Here is a 19,489-nt window from a genome sequence, read left to right on the forward strand (position 1 = left end):
ATAGCACTAATTTTGATGGTTTTAGTCCCATTCCTTTAGTCCCACTTCGCTACCTTAGGTGATTGATTTTTTTTCCTAAGAAGAAATTAGCATTTAATAACTTGTTTTGGAAGAGGCATCCTTGTTCATAGAAACCATGTACTTCGTTCATCAGCTTAATACAAAGGAGCAGAGGAGAAGATTTCTAAGAACTAATACATTTCCACTATATAATTAATAATTATAATTAATAAAGCTTAGCCTTTACATCAGAACCCCTGACCCAGGGGCCATGAAATTCAAAATTTTGGAAGAGGCACCCTTGCTCATCATAACTTTGTATTTAGTTTGTTTCCTTAATACCAAGGAGCAGAGATGAAAATTTCAGAAGCATTAATGCAATTTTACTATTTAATCAAAAGAGCTCCACCCTAACACCAGAATTTCTGACCCTGGGGTCATGAAATTCATAATTTTGGAAGAGGCACCCTTGCTCTTCATAACCATGTATTTAGTTTGTTTGCTTAATATCCATGATCAGAGGAGAAGACTTTTAAAGAAATACACAGTAATGCATTTCTCCATATATTCAACAGAGCCCTGCCTTAGCACCAGAACTCCTGACCTTGGCGATTTGTAAAAATTCCATTGATTCTGATGGTTTTAGTCCCACTCCTCAGGCCCCAGGAGGGCAAGACCATAATTCATGAATTTTGTTCCTCTTCACTCATAAATGTTCTATTCTAAAATTGGTTAAAATTTGTTAAGTGGTTTCAGAGGAGAAGTTGAAAATGTTCAAATGTTAATGCATGACGAAGCACAATGACAGATGAAAACAGATAACAATATGTTGTCTGCATGACTCAGGTGACCTTAAAACAATTATCCCCTATATGGTGTTTTACGTTTTCATGGCTTTTCAGACACTGTAATCATCCCTCACTGAGAAATTCAGAGCTGAATCACACTCCATGAGGTTGAGACTGTTTTTACGTAAGTTAAGTTACTACATGTAAAGATAAGGTAGAAAATTTAAACATTTGCAAAATGCACTAATCACACAGAAATCATTTAATATAGTAAACAACTCATCCATTACAATTTATCATTCTTTCATTTACTTCACATCTCATTATTTCAATCTTCCAGAGAATGAAAAGTGTCAGAATACTTCACAAGTATCATTATTTTGTTGCATATTCCAGTAACTATTGTTCAATGATACGGCTGTAATCAAAACATCAATAGCACAATGTTAAAAAAATCACATGACTTTGTTCATCCAATCACAGCTTTGCATCATCACAATCAAAACTCTGCTCCAATCAGAATTGAGGCCTATCATATCATTCTTAGGGCTCCATCCAATCGGATTGTTTCTCCATTAAGGTAAGGATTTTCTACTATTGTCTGACACATCTGTGCAAATTCATCAGGATTTCCGAGTCTCTTAGGAAACACTACTGTTGACGTCAGGGCATCAATAGCTTTCTGGGGTAAGGCTGCCAGTAATGGGGTATCAAAGACACCTAATGGAGGACAAAAACACAGAATTAATGGGGTATCAAAGACACGTAATGGAAGACAAAAAACACAGAATTAATGGTATCTACCATATTAAATCCCCTCATGGAAAATAAGAAACAACAGATTATAACTGCATAAAGAATGATCGGTCAAATATTTGCTCACATACAGAGTAAAATAAGAGTTGAATATGACTTAAATAAAAATGCTCATGTCCCTCTATCCCAAGGACCTATAGTAGGGCCCACTTCTAGGTGAAAAATGCAGTGATGTGTGTTATTCAGTGTATATACAGTATATACAGGCATTTGAAAATCCCTGATTGTACCACAGAACTGTCACATGGACTACAAACTGACTAGAAGGTTCAGGTTCAGATTAATTTATTACACTCATACCAACAGTCTGTGGTATATGAGATACAATATATAATTAGTCATCATAGTTCAATGTGAAAGAAAAATGAAATATATGATACAATAACTTAAATGAAAGACATATACATGTGTACAAAATATAACAAACACACAATGAAAACAATGAGAACAGAAAGTAAGGAAATGTATCAAAATAAAAAAAAAAACAAACACAATGAAAACAGAAAGAAAAGAAATGAAAACATAAACTATTGTAAACCTAAAGGGTTTAGAACGGACATTTTATTTGAACATTTTAAACTTGGACTATATTCATATCATAATCATTTTAATTATTAATAGTGAACTTAGTAGTGACAGTAAAATAAAGTAAAAGTTTATTAAACAAGGATGTACATTATTAGTGTACCACATACAGTGACTTTATATTTGGAAAAGGGACTTTACGTTCATGAACCATAATTATCTTGTTAGAACAAATTGGATTTTGTTGTTGGTAAAATGAACTATAATTTTGTAAATCATTTTGTAATGGAATTGACCAGAATAGACCAATCAAGTCCATTGATACTAAGTAATAAAATTTGGACGGAAATGTAAAGTTACTATTAAGATTCTTGATTGAGAGTAATAATAAAATTAGGAACTTTGAAGTAGATAAGTAAAAGAGCCTAGGGCTAGAACTCCTGTGGTGCAGAGATGGAGACTGAGTCCATAAATATTATTAATGAAGGTATACCTGGATTGGATTGGAGAGTGGTGCCATGTTGGGGTTCATAGGTAAACGGACAGACCTACGGACTAAGCGTAGGTGGTATGGCAATGTTAAGTCAGCCAATGAAAAGTACTTTTAAATCCGGGACCATGAATACCCTCTGAGCACAAAATACCCTGTTTTGCCGGAAAACGGCACTTTTTCTATTCTCTTTTCTTTGACTCTTTTGGAATACTTTTTGGACTCTAATTTTTTTGGACATCACCTTAATTATTACTTTTGGAGTTTTGGTTCTATGCTTTTCTTAAATATTTGGGACGGATCTTAAGAACTTTTGCTACAACCAGCGTATTGGTCTATTCTGGTGAAATTTCAGAAACAAGCATTTAAAAATCTATGCGATCACGGTAGTTTAATAAACTTTTCAAAAAACTTACAAACTTTATCATTGGCTTACACCAGACTTGTCGAAATTTTGAAATCACTGTCAGACATTTGGTCTGACAAAGTTAAATGTTCTGCTGGACCGGACGAAGTTTTGTCAGACCAGATATACGTACTTTATTTTGAAGCTGAGAAAGTAAATTAAAACTGCACTAAAATGCCGTTTATTATTTTCAACAGCCTTCAATCTCACAAGTTTCTTTTCTTAGAATAGAGGATCTTTAATCAGAGACATAAATGGCACGTTTTATGTCTTTGCTGTAACAAATTTAATCAACCATCGTCACCACACGGCCATTTCTGCTGTTTCTGTGACTTTCACCTGTGCACCACAAACCCGATCTTTTTAAAATTTGCTTCACTCGAGATTTTTTTCAAACGGTCATTTGGACCGACATTTTCTTGAGAGTTATCGGTCCAGACAAATTTTTATCGGCCTTGCCGACAGGACCGACGGATTTCGACAAGTCTGTTACACAATGGAGGTGAGACTGCATCATTTATTTTAAATATACAGAGATGTTTTTAAAGATTTAAAATCTATGGTTGACATGATTTGGAGTTTTACAAAATCTGGGATGTAAAAGATTCTTCCTAATACTACTTGATGTTTTTCATACTAAAATGAAATGGAATTTTCTGCTATTTGACCTTATTTACATATAATGTAATGTCTTTCATCCAATAGAATATTTGACCATCTACCAGTCTCAATTGGAAAGTTCTAAATATGATCAGTAAGATTTCAAGTTTACTTGTTAATATACTCAAATATTTTTAACCTCAAAAATCACTCTAAAAGATGTTTATATTGTATATTAACCTATACTGCGTACGTCATAGAATGACCGATGTCAAAAACGTATAAATCAGCTTCAGTTGCAGTTGAATTTTGCAATATGAAACTTTTTATGGGAAGTTGTTATCTCTTTTACACTACATGACAGAAAAATCAGTTGTAAGGAATAAATTTAATAACTACCGAAGTTATTTTCTATCAACTTTTATTCCCATGCAAGAAATATCCATGAGTTTAGCAACGTTGCTTTACTCCCAAATATTTATTGCCGCAAACTATTTATTTCATTGTGTATTTATGAAGAATACTTTTACAATCGTAAAAATTAGAAGTCACAGATAGATTTCAAACTGACAAATTGCAAATAAAAGATGTCGCAAATAATAGTTTTCTGGTTTATAGTATACATGTTTTACATATACTTTGCAGTTTATACAGCATAACTGTCCAAACCTAGTTAATAGTAAACACAGTATAACTTGGGTAGCTTTTAAAATTCATTTCATAAAAAATGCACTGTATATCATGGTATAAATATACAGCAAAACCATCATTTTATTCTTTAATAAAATTAGCATTTTTAATGCTTATAATGGCACTGTTTCACCAGTTGATGTTCAAATTAATTTTTAACTAGAACTGTCCAAAAGGGACAAATACCCCCCGCTGGGTTTTTCAGAGAATTAAGGTACCAAATCACTAATGTTTTCTAGATGTGAGAGGTGTTCACAATTTGCTTAAACATTTAGAGTGAAAATTTAATTACTCATTATATTTTTTTTAATGAATGAAACTAAGGTGCAGCCTAATAAAACATCAATACTAATAATTACAGTGTTTTTTATTACATTGAAAAAATAGTTTGCAACTATCTGTCATCTTTGTGAGACATGACACTCTGCAAATTGATTGTTGAAAAAAAAAAATATCATAATTAATTATACAAAATCAAATTGATCTTAATACCTTTATATCAAACTCATTTTAAAAATAAAAGGCTGGTTCCAGTAACTATGTATTTTGACAGACATAAATAAATTACAATTAAGAGACTTAGACAACAGAGATCTTCATTTCTTTCTGCCCAATTCCCAGGAGATATAGATAAGACCTGCTTGACCAGAGATGCCCTAACAGCTTCCCACACTGAACTCATTTATTAATCTTTAACTGGATGCACGTCCACTCAATACTCCCAAGGGACAAATGGATTTACACTATCTGCTGTGTAATGTAAAAACTGTTTTATATACTTTGTGATTTTTTTTTAGTTCTAATGAGTTGTTTAAAGCTGTAGTTCACATTTTTGTACATATGTTCTAGATTCTATGTCTCAAACCTTAGACATGAACCCGAAATGACTAAGTCAACAAAAATGGAAAAAAAACCCTGTAAAATGCAGAAAAATTATCAAATAATGTTGAAAATACCAGGTGCACATCTTCATATGGTAAATAATAAGTGTACAAATTTTCATACAAATCTATGCAATAGTCTCTGGGAACAGATCCGGACAAAACCACATAATGAAAATGAAAAAAACACCAGTAAAATGCAAAAAAATTATCCAATCATGATGAAAATACCAGGTGCACACCTTCATATGGCAAATAATAAGTGTACAAATTTTCAGACAAATCCTTGCAACAGTTTACAAGAAATGGTCCGGACAAAATCTCGTCTACAGACAGACGGACAGACAGACAGACGGACAGACAGACGGACAAGCTGATTCCAATATACCCCCCCTAAACTTCGTTTGCGGGGGGTATAAAAACATTTTTAATCTTTTTTATGAACCAGTTTACAATGGGTGTGAAGTCCCACTGGATCATTGTGACTTAGGTGATGTATACAACAGTGTTCCCAAGGAGATACATGTCATATATGAAATGAAAGAGGATTGAAATTTCACGTGTGTCCATGTTTATGTAATTTAGTTACGAGGACTGTGTACAATGTGATAACACTGTTGATAAAGTAATCATCCACCTTCACTGTGTTACACACAGAAGTAAGCAGGACAAAAAGTCACCTACAACCAATTACATAGAAGAAAGTACACTTAAACAGTTAGAATACATCTTTATCTTGGGCCAGTTTTCATTTGACTTTTCAAGATACTTGGATCAATGCCTTCATTGAGCTAAATTTCAGCAGAGATTAGACTATGTCTATCACAATCAAGGCACAGACTCTGAGGCTTTCTTTCAATACATAGACAACAGTGACTATTTAACTAACCTGGACAAATTGTACAGACTCGAATTCCATACTCTCCGAGGTCGCGAGCTAGAGGTAAGGTCATCCCAGCAATGGCCGCCTTACTGGCCGAGTACGCCACCTGTCCCATCTGTCCGTCGAATGCGGCCACGCTGGACGTATTAACAATCACACCTCGGGCCTGGTCCTCGTTAGGTTCATTCTGAGCCATCAGAACTACTGCCTGTCGGATCACATTAAATGTTCCTAGGGTATTTACCTACAATCATTTCAGAGATTTTCAAGCCAGAGAAACCTTGTTATGTTACAAAAGAACATCTTTATCCTTTCACTAAGCATCTGAAGGTTAACTTCCAAAAAAATTGCTGCCACCAATAGTATAATTAGTATGAGTGTTGACATCTAAAAGAATCAGTAGAAACTTATAAAAGGAAATTTCATACCTACCTTAAGCACTCTTTCAAACTCATCCAGTGGATGTGGTTTATTTTTGTGAATGTTGTATGTTTTCCTGGCGACCCCAATCCCAGCACAGTTCACGAGGATGTCTAGTTTTTTGTAATCCGTCATTGTGGATTTTAACACTTCCTTCACTTCAGCTTCTGAGGTTATCTAAAATCACAGAGGACAGAATTCAAGTACAGGGGAAGAAAACTCAAGTACAGGGGAAAAGAATTCAAACTACAGGGGAAGGAAATCTGAATTCAAGTTTAGGAGAAAAATACAGGGAGGGGGAGATATAGAAATGCTAAATACAACAGTTACTATTAAAGTGAAGTCAACAGAGAAAAAAATCTTAAAATACAAAGGCAAGAAATTTCAAAGGAGAATAATTTAAAAAATAGGGAAGGGGTTTCCAGTAGGCCAAGAGAGCATTCAGGTGTATACTGTAAACCAATTATATGTGTCATTTTTTAGTTGTGAATGACTGTCACTGATAGGGAACATATCCGTGACAATTAATTTCTGTGAACAAGTATAATCACAATTTTTTAACTTCCACAAATTTCTTTTTGAATCAATTTAAAAGCTTTTGTTACATCTGCTCCTAAATTAGGTAAAATGCTACCCTGAACACTGCTTACGCATTATTTGTGGCGTTCTGTGTTTTATTGTGTCACTGGCTGTACTGACATGGACTTTGAAACACGTCTTTACTCAACTATTTTATACCTAAAAGGGTTGCCCATGTACAATATCAGAAATATCAGCTTTAATACTGACCCTGCCATCCCAAAAACACCCGAAAATGTGCAGTGCATACAAAATGCAATTGAACATACATTATATTAAATTTTCACTGCTTTTAGTGTAATAAAGTTGTTTTTATTTACAATATTGTAACTCTTAACTTACTTGATGACATTAACATGATTAAGGATTATATTGAAATCTGGTTAGCATCAATAAATATCTGTGCGCAGAGGTTGCTCACGGATCTCTCAGATTTTTATCACACACATTTTATTATAGACTTTATCGTATGCATATTCTAGACTTAATCCCATGCTTATTCTAGACTTACATCAGCTGGGAAGAAGGTGCAGTTTTCCAAGGATTTAGCGACCTGTTCCCCATCAGAGGAGGGAAGGTCACAGAGAATCACTCGAGCTCCCTGTTTGGTGAACCTCTCCACGGTGGCACGACCCAGACCAGACGCCCCTCCTGTCACCAAACTCACTAATCCCTAAAACACCCGTATAAATGTAAACAACGAGCCAACAACAAATGGTATCATTACTTGTTCTATTAAACACATGATCAGAGTAATTATAGAATTAGAACTCAATTTTTACGTTCTGCCTACTTGAGGCCGAATTCATAAGAAATGTATCCGAGGAGTTTCGAGCTAGGCATCTCCGTTTTACCATCGCTACATTGTACAGGTTTCCATTGAATGTAAATGCTTTTAATATGGTACGATAGTCATTTCACTTACTTGAAATTGATATGACAATACAAATTACGATAGAGAAAACAAAAAATCTAACCTTCAACGATGTGAACTTTGACATGCTGCCTTCTTTCCGGAATTTGTTAAGTCGTACCAGAGATAGCTTTCTCCTGACACCATTTCGTGCGCTTATAAATCCACATGAAATAAGGCTCTTTTATAGAAAAAGAAATAAAGATTATCTTACAACTTTGACAGAGACAAGGGTATACAAAACTGAAAAAAAAAACGATTTTTTAAAATTAAAAAAAAATAATAATGTTTTGAAGAAAATGACAACATTTAAATTATTTAATTTAAAAAAAAAAATTACGACACAAAGGAATATAAATTATACATGTTATGAGTCATGCTTTGATGTCAACTTTCTTATTTAAATTTCACATGAAGTTTATTAAGTTAATTTTAGGAGTACTTTGTAAAAGTACTAATGCTCCCTGCAGAGCAGATTTAGGTAGACAATCCCTGTGGACAAGAATACATTTTTCATGTATAAAATTTTGGAACCATCTTATTACTTCCAAGAATACTTTAGCATTTAAAATCTATAAAGCAACAGTCCAAACAAACTCTTGGGCTAACAATATTTTTTTTCAATTTCAACAAGTTAGGATTTTCATTCATAACTTAAAAAAAAGAAAAGAAAATTCAATAAAATCACTTCTGGGAAGCATTTAAAACAAAGAATATCAGATCAATGCTTACAAGAGGAATATGCAAAGATTTATAATTCACCAAAACTAAAATTTTATCAAATTGTTTTTGATAATTTTACACGCTGTGGATACACAGATATATTAAAAAAGAGAACAGAGACATCAATTATTAGCTGGTTGAGACTTAGTGCACATTATCTTGCCATAGAAAAAGGGAGACATTTGTCTATATTATACTTTCATGTAAATTACTTGAATCTGATTCTTCGAGAAACATTTGTTAAAAAACACTATTACCCGCTGAATGATGAATTAAGCCACGCCCTCCAGCACAGCAACAGGTAATTTAACATTGCTTGACGACGGGTGATTTTCCAAAAAATAGTGACTGCGCAGAATTTATGCGCACAAGGTTCACTGTTATATGTATTTGTATAAAACATTCAGCATAATATAATAAATATTGCATGTAGTTGAGTGTAACATTGGAAATTTTCACCCCAAGAAAACCATTGTCAACCGAGGCGCAGCCGATGTTGACAATGGTTTTCGAGGGGTGAACATTTTCAATGTTACACTCAACTACATGCAATATTTATATAATACCCACAGATAAAAGATGTTGTAATATTTGCAACACAAGAGTTTCATTTTCTATTCAGCTGATAAAAATACAATAATCATAGGTTAACTTTTGAAAGAAACTTGTTGAATTTTTTTCAAGGGAATTAAAATATCAAATATGTCTTGTACTTAAAAAGTTAAGCTTTGCTTTAATAGTCAATGCCCTGAAATACTGCAAATAACACACTCATTTATTAAAAATGTCATATATCTAGAAATGATTGTATTACATCATTATTGTACAAATGGTTATATCGGATTTATGCATATCTTCACATTCTTCACATTCTACATATAAATGTATGAACAATTGATGATCCTTATATGTTGTGCCTTTGCCAATAATTGTAATTAATTGTGTTTGCGCCAATAAATATTGTATTGTATATAACTTGTACGACTGTTTTCATATTTTTCTAAAAAAAAAAAAAATATGTCTTAGTTGTATTTGTGATTAATACGGCCCTGAGAGTGATCAAGAAATCTCTGCAATGCCAAAGAATAATAGACCCCCCCCCCCCCCCACACACACACACACACCGGCACAATTTCGGTGTAATTAAGGTTATAAATAACAACCAATGAAAAGATAATATCCTATAAAGCCTTCCGTTTGGTTCACTCGGCACACCTCGGCCGATTTTGATGAAGGTGACGGAATCAGCCGAGATTTGCCGAATGCCGTTTGGTTGTCTTCAGGTATAGATACATCATGTTATAACATTTTAGCAGATATTAGACCTTTTTTGTTTCATTTTGTTTTTTGCTTTGTTATTCAGAAGTTATGTCATCTTATTAATGCGGTATAATAGTTATATCCAGCGAATACATTAAAATCTGAAACGAAAGTAGAACAATTTCCCAACATGCGTCGTTTTTCAATGGCTCATTGTGTATTTAATTGTTTGACTAACGTATGTTTTACGGAAAAAAGGCTTAATAAGACGTAGTAATTTATATATAATCCTCGCATATATATACATGTGTTTCAGTGGCGGATCTAGAGAGGGGTTACGGGGGTTGTACCCCCCCCCCCATTGGATTCGCTAAAAAAGGAGAGGGGAAGAGAAAATAAAGAAAAATATAATAGAAAAAATCTTAAATTTTATACCATATTGAACTTACATCGACTTAGTGTACATGACAAGTTTAGGGAAAATCTTCCAGCTTTATTTTTTAGGGACCGTCTCAAAATACAGATACATTTATACTACAGGGTTACATGAGAAAGTGCTAGTTTTTCGCACTTCAACATGTTCAAAGCCAAGTTTTACAAATACTACAATAGACTTTTTGCTCATGATGAGTAATACTATATTGTACATTATATGTTACATTATAAGAAACACGAAATTCTACAGTGTGGTTTCCAGAGGGGACATCTCAAATTGTAAAAATTACGTAATTTTTCCTATTCTTATGCAGTATTACAAAATATGTCAGATACTAAAGATGTTTTTACAAAAAACAAAAACCGAAAAGATATCAGAAAATAATTGGGAGATTTATAAATTCCCATGATTGAAATATCAAGGGCATATATTTTGTACTTTTTCTTTTCCAACATTTTTAATGACCCCTCTTGAAGAACTTCACTTAATCTGTTAATCATAACATCACAAACGCACCATTAGACGTCCATCGACCTAGCTATCAGTTGAAAAATCGTTTTAAAATAAGGTTGTTTTTTTTTAAGATTGATATTGAATTTTTTATGTTATATATTTTTTTAGTTAAATTTTATTAAGATTGTAATATAATTTGTTTTAAAAGTTTAAATTTGCTTGATTTTACTATATATGCTGTGCAAAATAAAAATGACGTCATTCAAAGGATTTGATTTCAGCAATATATTTTTCTAGTAGAAACATCAATGCTTTAGCAAAATCAATGTAATAAATGGTTAAAACATACCTAATATGACACAGGTCATAAGAGAAAATTGCAGAATTCAAAGATTTTGACCAGAATAATCGATTTGATGACTACTAGTTTTGTTTCTTTCTGATATTGGATGTCAAAAACCAAGGTGCAAGCGCACGCTAAACATAGAAAAAAAAACTTGGAATAGCCTAGTATTTTTATACATTTCAGTATAAATGCTTTTAAGTGTTCATTCAATTATATATAATTTATCGAAATATTTATTCAAGTTAAAATTTCATTTTTTCAGGATACGTCATACATAATGGCCCGATCACAAGCCCAAGACGTCATTCGATGTCAATACTGCGAGGACGAGCCCGCTGTCTTCCACTGTGTTCCTTGTGGAGATGAACTTTGTCCTCGATGTAAAGTCTTCCATCTTAAAAGCAAAGTTCCCTCCGGACACAACATCGTCCGTCTGTCCGAGAGACTTCATCCAACCAATCAGATCAAAATATGTGAAGACCACTCATCTAAAGCGTACGAGGCTTGTTGTAAAGATTGCCAAGTCCCGGTCTGTATTACGTGCATTCAAGAAGTACACGGTGAACACGCCATCGGTAAGATACAAGATCTTTACGAGAAACAAAAAGCCGAAACCGAAGACGAATTGTCTAAAATGAAGACACAATATAAGTCTGAGATTATTCAAAGAATAAAAGATTTCAAAAAGGGAGAAAAGGAAATAAAGACGAGCCATGAGAACGTACGAGAGAAGATGAAGAAACAAGCTCAGGAATTCATAGATCATATTAGCGCCATTCTGAAAGAAGCCTTGCAGCAGTCTGAGAAAGATGAGAGCAAAAATCTGAAGGTAATATCTCAACATAAAGCGGTAGCTGAGACATTTGAACAAAACTTGGATCAACTGATTGAAATGTTTGAATCTCTTACAGAGTCAAGTCATCCTGCCGACCTTATTTTGTACCGAAAGCAAAATCCTGACATATTCAAGCAATTAAAACTTCCAGACAAACTTAATATTGTTATGCCTTCGTTTACAGTTGGTCAGATCAACAAATCTCAAAATGAGCAACAGTTTGGCAAGTTTATGACAGGTAAGGTTAACCTTATACAATCAATCGACGAAAGCTCACAACCTATACTGCCAACTTCTTCTGCAAGAAGGAAAACATCCACCAAAAGAGTACTGGAGCGTTCAGTAAAAATTAGCGAAACGAAAACTGAAAATAGAAAGTTATCCCACGTGAGTTGTCGTGATGACAGATCGGCGTACATCAGTGGTGAAGGTCCTGGAATACTACTAATGGACAGGTCATGGAAACAGCTGGATAACATCAGTACTGACAGAGAACCATTTAGTCTGGCTGTGATGCAGGACGGAAGTCTAATTTACTCTGAATACGGCAAAAAAGTTATCTATAGAGTGTCACTCAATAAACAGAAAACAACACTTATAAATACTGATTATAATCCTACAGGACTGTGTTGTACCAGGTCAGGTGATATCCTGGTCTGTATGGGTGCTTTTAATACAGCAAGAGTGGTCAGGTACAGCAGTAGTGGGAGGAAGATCCAGGAATTCCAGACAGATCAGAACGGAGAGAGTCTCTTTATTGATCCATGGTTTATCTGTGAAAATGTAAACGAGGATATCTGTGTTTCTGATTGTAGTATAAACAGTAAAGTGGTCGTGTTGAACAAGTCTGGAAATCTTCGGTTTACATATGACGGGAACGTCCTAGCTAGGACGTTAAAAGACATATTTGATCCTCGTGGTGTGGCTACCAACAGTCTTGGTCACATCCTTATAGCAGACATCTCCAATAACGCCGTACACCTGATCAGCCAGGACGGGGACTTCATCTTTTATATCCTGACAGAGTATGATCGGATATCACTACCAAGGTGTATCTCTGTGGACACTTCTGACAATCTGTGGCTGGTAGAATCCGGCAAAGCCTGTGTCAAAGTGTATCAGTATCTGTCATAACGTTGGGCCTTTGTTTGTAATATTCTTAAGTTGTCCATATTTGTGCATATACCATAACAAATATCTCATGATAGAACAGTAATTAATTTTCAGTAGTACTGAATGTTTTTTTTAATATAATCAGAGCTATGCATGGTTACAGAAATAATGTCTTTAATATTTACATACAATGAATAACATGTATTTAAACTGGGAATTAAAAAGCAAATTTGTTTATCTACGAATTAGACATCGTCGGAAACCCACGGCTGATTACGCTTCGTTCCTCTCTCGGAGAGAGGAACGAAGCGTAATCAGCCGTGGGTTTCCGACGATGCGAATTAGAAAGGAAACTGTTTTGTATATTTAGTTTCCTGTTGATGTAATAGGGTGATATTTTCAATATATTTATGATTAATAGATGATACTAAAGGTATATTGTGTGTCTTGTTGTTTTATGATTATTTCACTTGATCATCATGTACATCATCATCATTTTGTATATATTTAGTTGAAACACAATTGGATACACATTCCTGTATTGTCCTATTCTCCCTTGGTTCTTTTATTGTGCTATTCATTGATCATTAGCTGACTTCTTCAATTAATGACTTTTTGGTATTTAATGCCTATGGCTATTTTACCTATGTGGTCATTTTCAGACATGTGATACATGTCATGTGGTTTGAAGAACCAATAGATTTACTATATATATTTTCCCGCTTTTGGTGAACTGCCTTTGTTCATTAGAAAGTTAGATTCCTTAGAGGAAAGTTCTTATAATATATAATTATGTAGTGACTGTATCTATGTGAAGTCTGCCATATTTGAATTATCTTGACTGACCTGAAAGATGTACTGACAGATAGTAAGTGCACTCTATATTTTATTATCTTGATTAATATCTGATTTAATATTTCTGTAAATTATCTAATTTATGCATTTTCTATCTTTCATGAGTAAATTCAATTGATTTGATCATCAAGTTTATTTCTTTTACTTTTATCATTCGACCTTAGTAATTTATAAATATCAGTTATCAATTTCATTGATGGGATCTGATTATTGATTCTGAAGATATATAGTTAAATTATTATTTACAGTTGATATGTAGTATACCCGAGACTTGATTCAGGCAGCTTATTGAGTTTCAGCCTTGTTCCATAAACAGGTGATTAATTGATAAGCATATGAAATATAATACTTTTATCATAGATAAATGTAATGTGAAATAGTTGCATTGAAATGTATATATTTATGGAGTAATATTGTATATGCATAATATTCATTATCAGAATTAATGTTTTTAATATATTTTTAATGCAGTCAAGGGAAATAACTTGTAAAGTACTTTAAACTTTAAGAAGATAGCAAGAGTTATCCTTCTTGTATTATACATATTCCCTTGCAAGTTTTTTGTTGATTTTTATGCTCAATATTGTTTATTCCTATTACAGGGCTTAAAACTATAACTACAACGATTATATTATCATTGTGTCCATCCATATCAACACTGAAGTATTTAATAATAAACGATGAACCCATAAGTGGTGTTATTCTTCACTAAAGGACACTTCTACATTGACACAAAGTTTACATAAAAGTGCTAGTAATTTTACTAAGCATGTATGTACATGTGTGTAGAATAATCTTATAACTGGGTTTCGGGAGAACTGGGAATCTCTGGCAGTTTGTTTACCTCTATTTTAATATTTTAAAATATCATAAATGAGTATTGAAATGACTTAATGCCTTCCAGTCTCTGACAGCAAAATCCGATAAAAAAAAATCACAGCATAAAAATCTGCTTTTACTACAGTGCCTAGGATTATTTTGGTTGAGCATGCTCAATTTAAGTCAATATTACAACTCCTGAAAAAGCAGTTAACGTCGTGAAATTCTGCAACGGACAGATGGAAAAGTACAACTTATTACAAGGGACGTCAGTTGTTGCAAAGCCACACAAAACACAGAAATGCAGGAGTAGCTTTGATGTTATACATGCCATAATGAACCGCTTTTTGAAAGAAATCGACGACGTCTAGAAGAAATTTCAGACGGGATAGAATAGGTCGGTTTTTTTTTTCAAAATGTCAAACATTATTTTAGGAATGACTCTAATTCTTGGCCAAATTATTCGAGTATAACCTGGTTTGGGTCAGTTTACGCTTTATAATCCGCGAAGCGGATTATAAAACAGCGTAAACTGACCCAAACCAGGTTATACTCGAATAATTTGGCCAAGAATTAGAGTCATTCCTTATAATTTAATTTTAAAACCATTAAATAAGTATGGGTGTAAGATTTCATTACTTTTTAATAGTTCAAATTTGCCGCTCAATAACACAACCGTAGTAACGGAAGTAACGGAAGTGATGGGCATCGAGGGGAGATAAAAACTGATACATAGGCCTAGCAGCCATGGTGGTTGTTTACATGTGGTAAGATCGAATTATTGTTTGAAATTAAAGGTACATTTATTGAATCTGGAATTTTCCATGAATCCCGAGGACTGGAAATCATCTGTATGGATACAGATGATTCAGCTGGTTGTCAGGGGGGGGGGGGGGGTGTCCCCATACCAAACCAGGTTATACAGAAATAATTTGTGTTCCTTTTTGGATATTAACCAATCAGAGGCTAGAATACAAACAAAATTAAATTATAATAAAGTGATTTGTGTGAGATGTATTACCCCACACTGTTAACAATAATCAAACGAAGCATGATATGTGCGCATTGTAAATCAGCTTGCAAGTTAGAATTGGAAGAAACTAAATTCAACGGAGGGCAGAAAATTTACATGACATCGAATAACATATATGATAAATATGTGTACATACATTGTACTGTATGGAATTTTTAAATAAACTCGAAGCATTTTTTCATTTGATACAATGTGTATTTTTTGATTTGATTGATTGTATGTTGTTTTACGTCCCATTCTAGAATTTTTCACTTCTATAGACATGTTTTGGTTTGATAAGGATATAGATTAAATTCATGTTCAGAAAATTTTGATCCTTTCTCATGCGTACTACTTTACTACTTCTTCTCATTATTCTATCCATAACTTTCACTTTCACAACAATTGGAGGATTGTCGACCGATAGTCTCTTGACTGACCGTTCAATAAATGTGTCCGTGTTTGCTTTATCGCAATATTCCTTGTAGAAATTGCAGGATGGTTCCCCTTTGAAAAATATAAAACGGGAATAAGAAACATACAGGAAAGAATCATTCCAGTAGGAGGTTGGATAAAACATCCCATGCATTTAGAAGGAGGAAAACGTTCTAATTAAAATTAAATCTCTACACAAAGTAGCGATCTAGATGGAGCGGATCAAAGGTCTAATCCAATCTTTGCAGAGTTGCCGTTCGTTCTTCTCTCAGACACCTCTGCAATGGGCTCGCTTCAAGATTTTTGACATCAAGTGAAAAACATGGTATTTCAAAGATTATTTCAAATTTTAGATGTACTTAGTAGATATCACCTTAAAGGACAAACATTAGCGCAGGTATTTAATTATAATAAATCAAAATAAACGCACTATTCCTCGTGTTTATCACTGTGAGATACACGAGTCAACGACAGAGGTGAATGTCTGAGCCGATACATATATTTAATGACGATAAAATGTTCCTGATGCCGTCGGCCTGGCGGGAAGCGACCGCTTTTCGAACGATAGAGGGAACAAACAGATTGTCAGAGCTAATTGTCTACTGTCAGCTGACAGTCAGTCAAAAACTGCAATCACCCAAATGATTGGTTGACTCTGTCAGCTGATTCTGGGGAGGCCAAAACATTTAAAATGTCGCCTGGCTGTCTGCTGGATGTCTTGTTACGATCCCTAGTCAGTTGCTGAGCTTTTACAAATTGACACAACTAAAGAATTAAATCGGACACAGATGGGTTAAAAATTAAATCTTGGCCTGACGGACACAAAAAATTCGGTTAGAAAAAACAACAGCCAAAATCAGAAAAGGTGACTGTGGACAGTGTCCAGACAGTATTCCCAAAAAAACCAATTTAGCCTCGGAAAATATAGGTCACTGGTCATTTTTGGGAAATGTGAGAGAGGCATAAGGCCTCTACAGCTTTTAAAGCATTGATTACTCCGAGTTTCTGGGATATTTGCTCAGCCTTAGCTACCACCAGTTGAATATTGATTCAGGCCTCATACATAATACATATTCCATAACAAAATAAGTTACTTGATAAAGAAGGATGTGGAAAAAACTTGAGTGATTAACATATCTGAGAAATTAATCTCAAGTTACTCATAACATTGTTTTTTGTAAAATCTAAAAGAAGACCCATCTTCAATTTGATTTTAGTTTCAACCATATTTTATTTGAAAATACAATGCAACAAGCTGAAAATACAGACAAATAGTACACCCGTATGAAATTAAGAGGCGTATTACGCCTGGACTTTTTGCAAATCCTGGCGTACAATAGACGTATTCTTAAAAATACGGTTCATTTTCAGGCGTACACGTATTTTTGCCAGAAATACGTCTCCTTTTCTCCTGGCGTAAATTCTTAATCCAGGCGTATTTTTTTTCTTAGTCTCTTTCGCATAGGGAAATAAAAACTTAGAAAATTTCAAAAGGCGTATTTTTGGAAATCCTGGTGGATTTTCTGACTTAGTCCTTATTATTAAGAGAGCTAGATAAAAATTTTACTTAGACAACTTCATTCTCCTTTATGTAACTATTGAGTTGCTTTTGTGATGCATGTATTAAAATTAACCCCCAAGAAAGTATTTACTCCACATGTAAACATTGATTACATTACAATTTTGCCTTTGTTGTATTCATTGTATTTATTAAAGCAATTAATTTTAGTAAATTATACTATTTAATCTTAGATTACTGTGCCATTGATTCCCAAATTAAAAAAATGTTTAATATTATTTCTCTTAACTAAGATGATTTTATTTCTAACAAACTTAGTATATTCTTTCATTAATGTTTTAGTGGCTTAATATAAAATAGCATTTAATTAAATGAATATTTAAGTCCTTAGTTTTAACAAAGCACTATAGCTGATGCTAAAAATAATTTTTCAGTCAGTAATTGCATGATCAATGTCTCTATAATAAAACAAAATATAGATGGATATTCAGATAATATTACATTACCATCTACTTTCTCTTCCCTAGTCTAACCAGTTGGGATATTAGGCTAATTATGTGTTGAGCATGTTTAGGAACGACTTATCTGTAATGTTGTAAACCTTTCTAAGAACGGCTTATCAGTTTATATCCGGTTTCTCTAGAGCAGTTCCATTATCCACCCTAATCTTTAAAATAAAAGTATAATTCATATAGAGAAAACATCTTGTGTAAACATAAATGAATTTTTGTTATTGTATTCTTTAACAATACAGAATTCTTTTTTCATCAAATTTACATAATGTACTGATTAGATCTCTCGGAAATGATAAAACCGTTTAGGTAACAAGGGGGTTATAAACAACAGCATTATTTACATCCAAGTATTTGCGCCAATTTTTAAACCACCAAGAAGGTCATGCCAGGAACTAAGAGATTGGAGAAAGCGGCAACGAAGCACAGATGGTGAAGAAGAGGTGATTATTTTGAAATGCATTGCATAACATTAGATTTTTTTACCTAAAAAAATATTTAAAGACAGATGCATTTGCTTGATTTGCAGAGCCAGATGTTCATGATTGAAATGGGTCAGTATGACATTGAGTATGTTCTTCTTTTTCCAGATCATAATCCATAGGATAAATCAGTTGGGTGATCAATTGAATGATGAAATAGTCCATAAATACTTCAATTTAAGTGAAGAAAAGATCTTGCGAGAGTCAAATGACCAGAATTGCAGCATTTTCCATAGATGCATGCCAATGAACTGCAGCTGTTGAGTGTAGCATCAGGAATGAAGTGTATTTTCAATGCCAGGAGTTATAAAACATGAAAACATCTTTGTGAATATTTCTATGAAAATGTGATTGGAGAATATAATAACAAATGTGAATGACAAAACTGCTTGTGAATTGCATCTTTCGTGCCAAATAAGGAGTACAGAGAATGCCAGGATTAATCGGCATGATTCTCAATAAAGTGATTTCACTGTGATTATTGGAATGTTGCAACTGCTGACTAAACTAATATATCAATCTTGTAGGTTAAAATACTGTGAAACAGGAAAAGTTAATGTAAATCTAACATGTGATGTGACTGTGATTTGAAACAGTAAATGTTCGATTCTGATTTTTAATCATTTCTCATTCACATTTAAGCATACTGAAAAGTATTAATAAAATAAAAATTGTGCAATCAGCTTAATTTGTCTGAT

The 19,489-nt window shown here is 33.5% G+C and overlaps 2 protein-coding genes across 2 annotated transcripts; one reads left to right on the forward strand and one right to left on the reverse strand.

Moving 5' to 3' along the window:
- Positions 1 to 1,035: 1,035 nt before the first annotated feature.
- LOC133203641 (3-hydroxyacyl-CoA dehydrogenase type-2-like) lies at positions 1,036 to 8,103 on the reverse strand. Its single transcript, XM_061339414.1, has 5 exons — positions 8,056 to 8,103; positions 7,590 to 7,751; positions 6,512 to 6,676; positions 6,086 to 6,323; positions 1,036 to 1,508 (listed from the first exon to the last, which is right to left on the reverse strand). The coding sequence occupies exons 1-5, from the start codon at positions 8,077 to 8,079 to the stop codon at positions 1,321 to 1,323; spliced, it is 777 nt and encodes a 258-aa protein (XP_061195398.1). The 5' UTR covers positions 8,080 to 8,103; the 3' UTR covers positions 1,036 to 1,320.
- A 3,375-nt stretch (positions 8,104 to 11,478) lies between these two features.
- Positions 11,479 to 13,212, forward strand: LOC133203787 (uncharacterized). The gene has a single exon (XM_061339572.1). The coding sequence runs from the start codon at positions 11,487 to 11,489 to the stop codon at positions 13,176 to 13,178; it is 1,692 nt and encodes a 563-aa protein (XP_061195556.1). The 5' UTR covers positions 11,479 to 11,486; the 3' UTR covers positions 13,179 to 13,212.
- The last annotated feature ends 6,277 nt before the right edge of the window (positions 13,213 to 19,489 follow it).

The sequence above is a fragment of the Saccostrea echinata genome, unplaced genomic scaffold (genome assembly GCF_033153115.1).
Source record: "Saccostrea echinata isolate AGI-Se365-2 ecotype Australia unplaced genomic scaffold, CSIRO_AGI_Sech_v1 ptg000051l, whole genome shotgun sequence".
In the NCBI taxonomy this organism is placed as follows: Eukaryota; Metazoa; Mollusca; class Bivalvia; order Ostreida; family Ostreidae; genus Saccostrea; species Saccostrea echinata.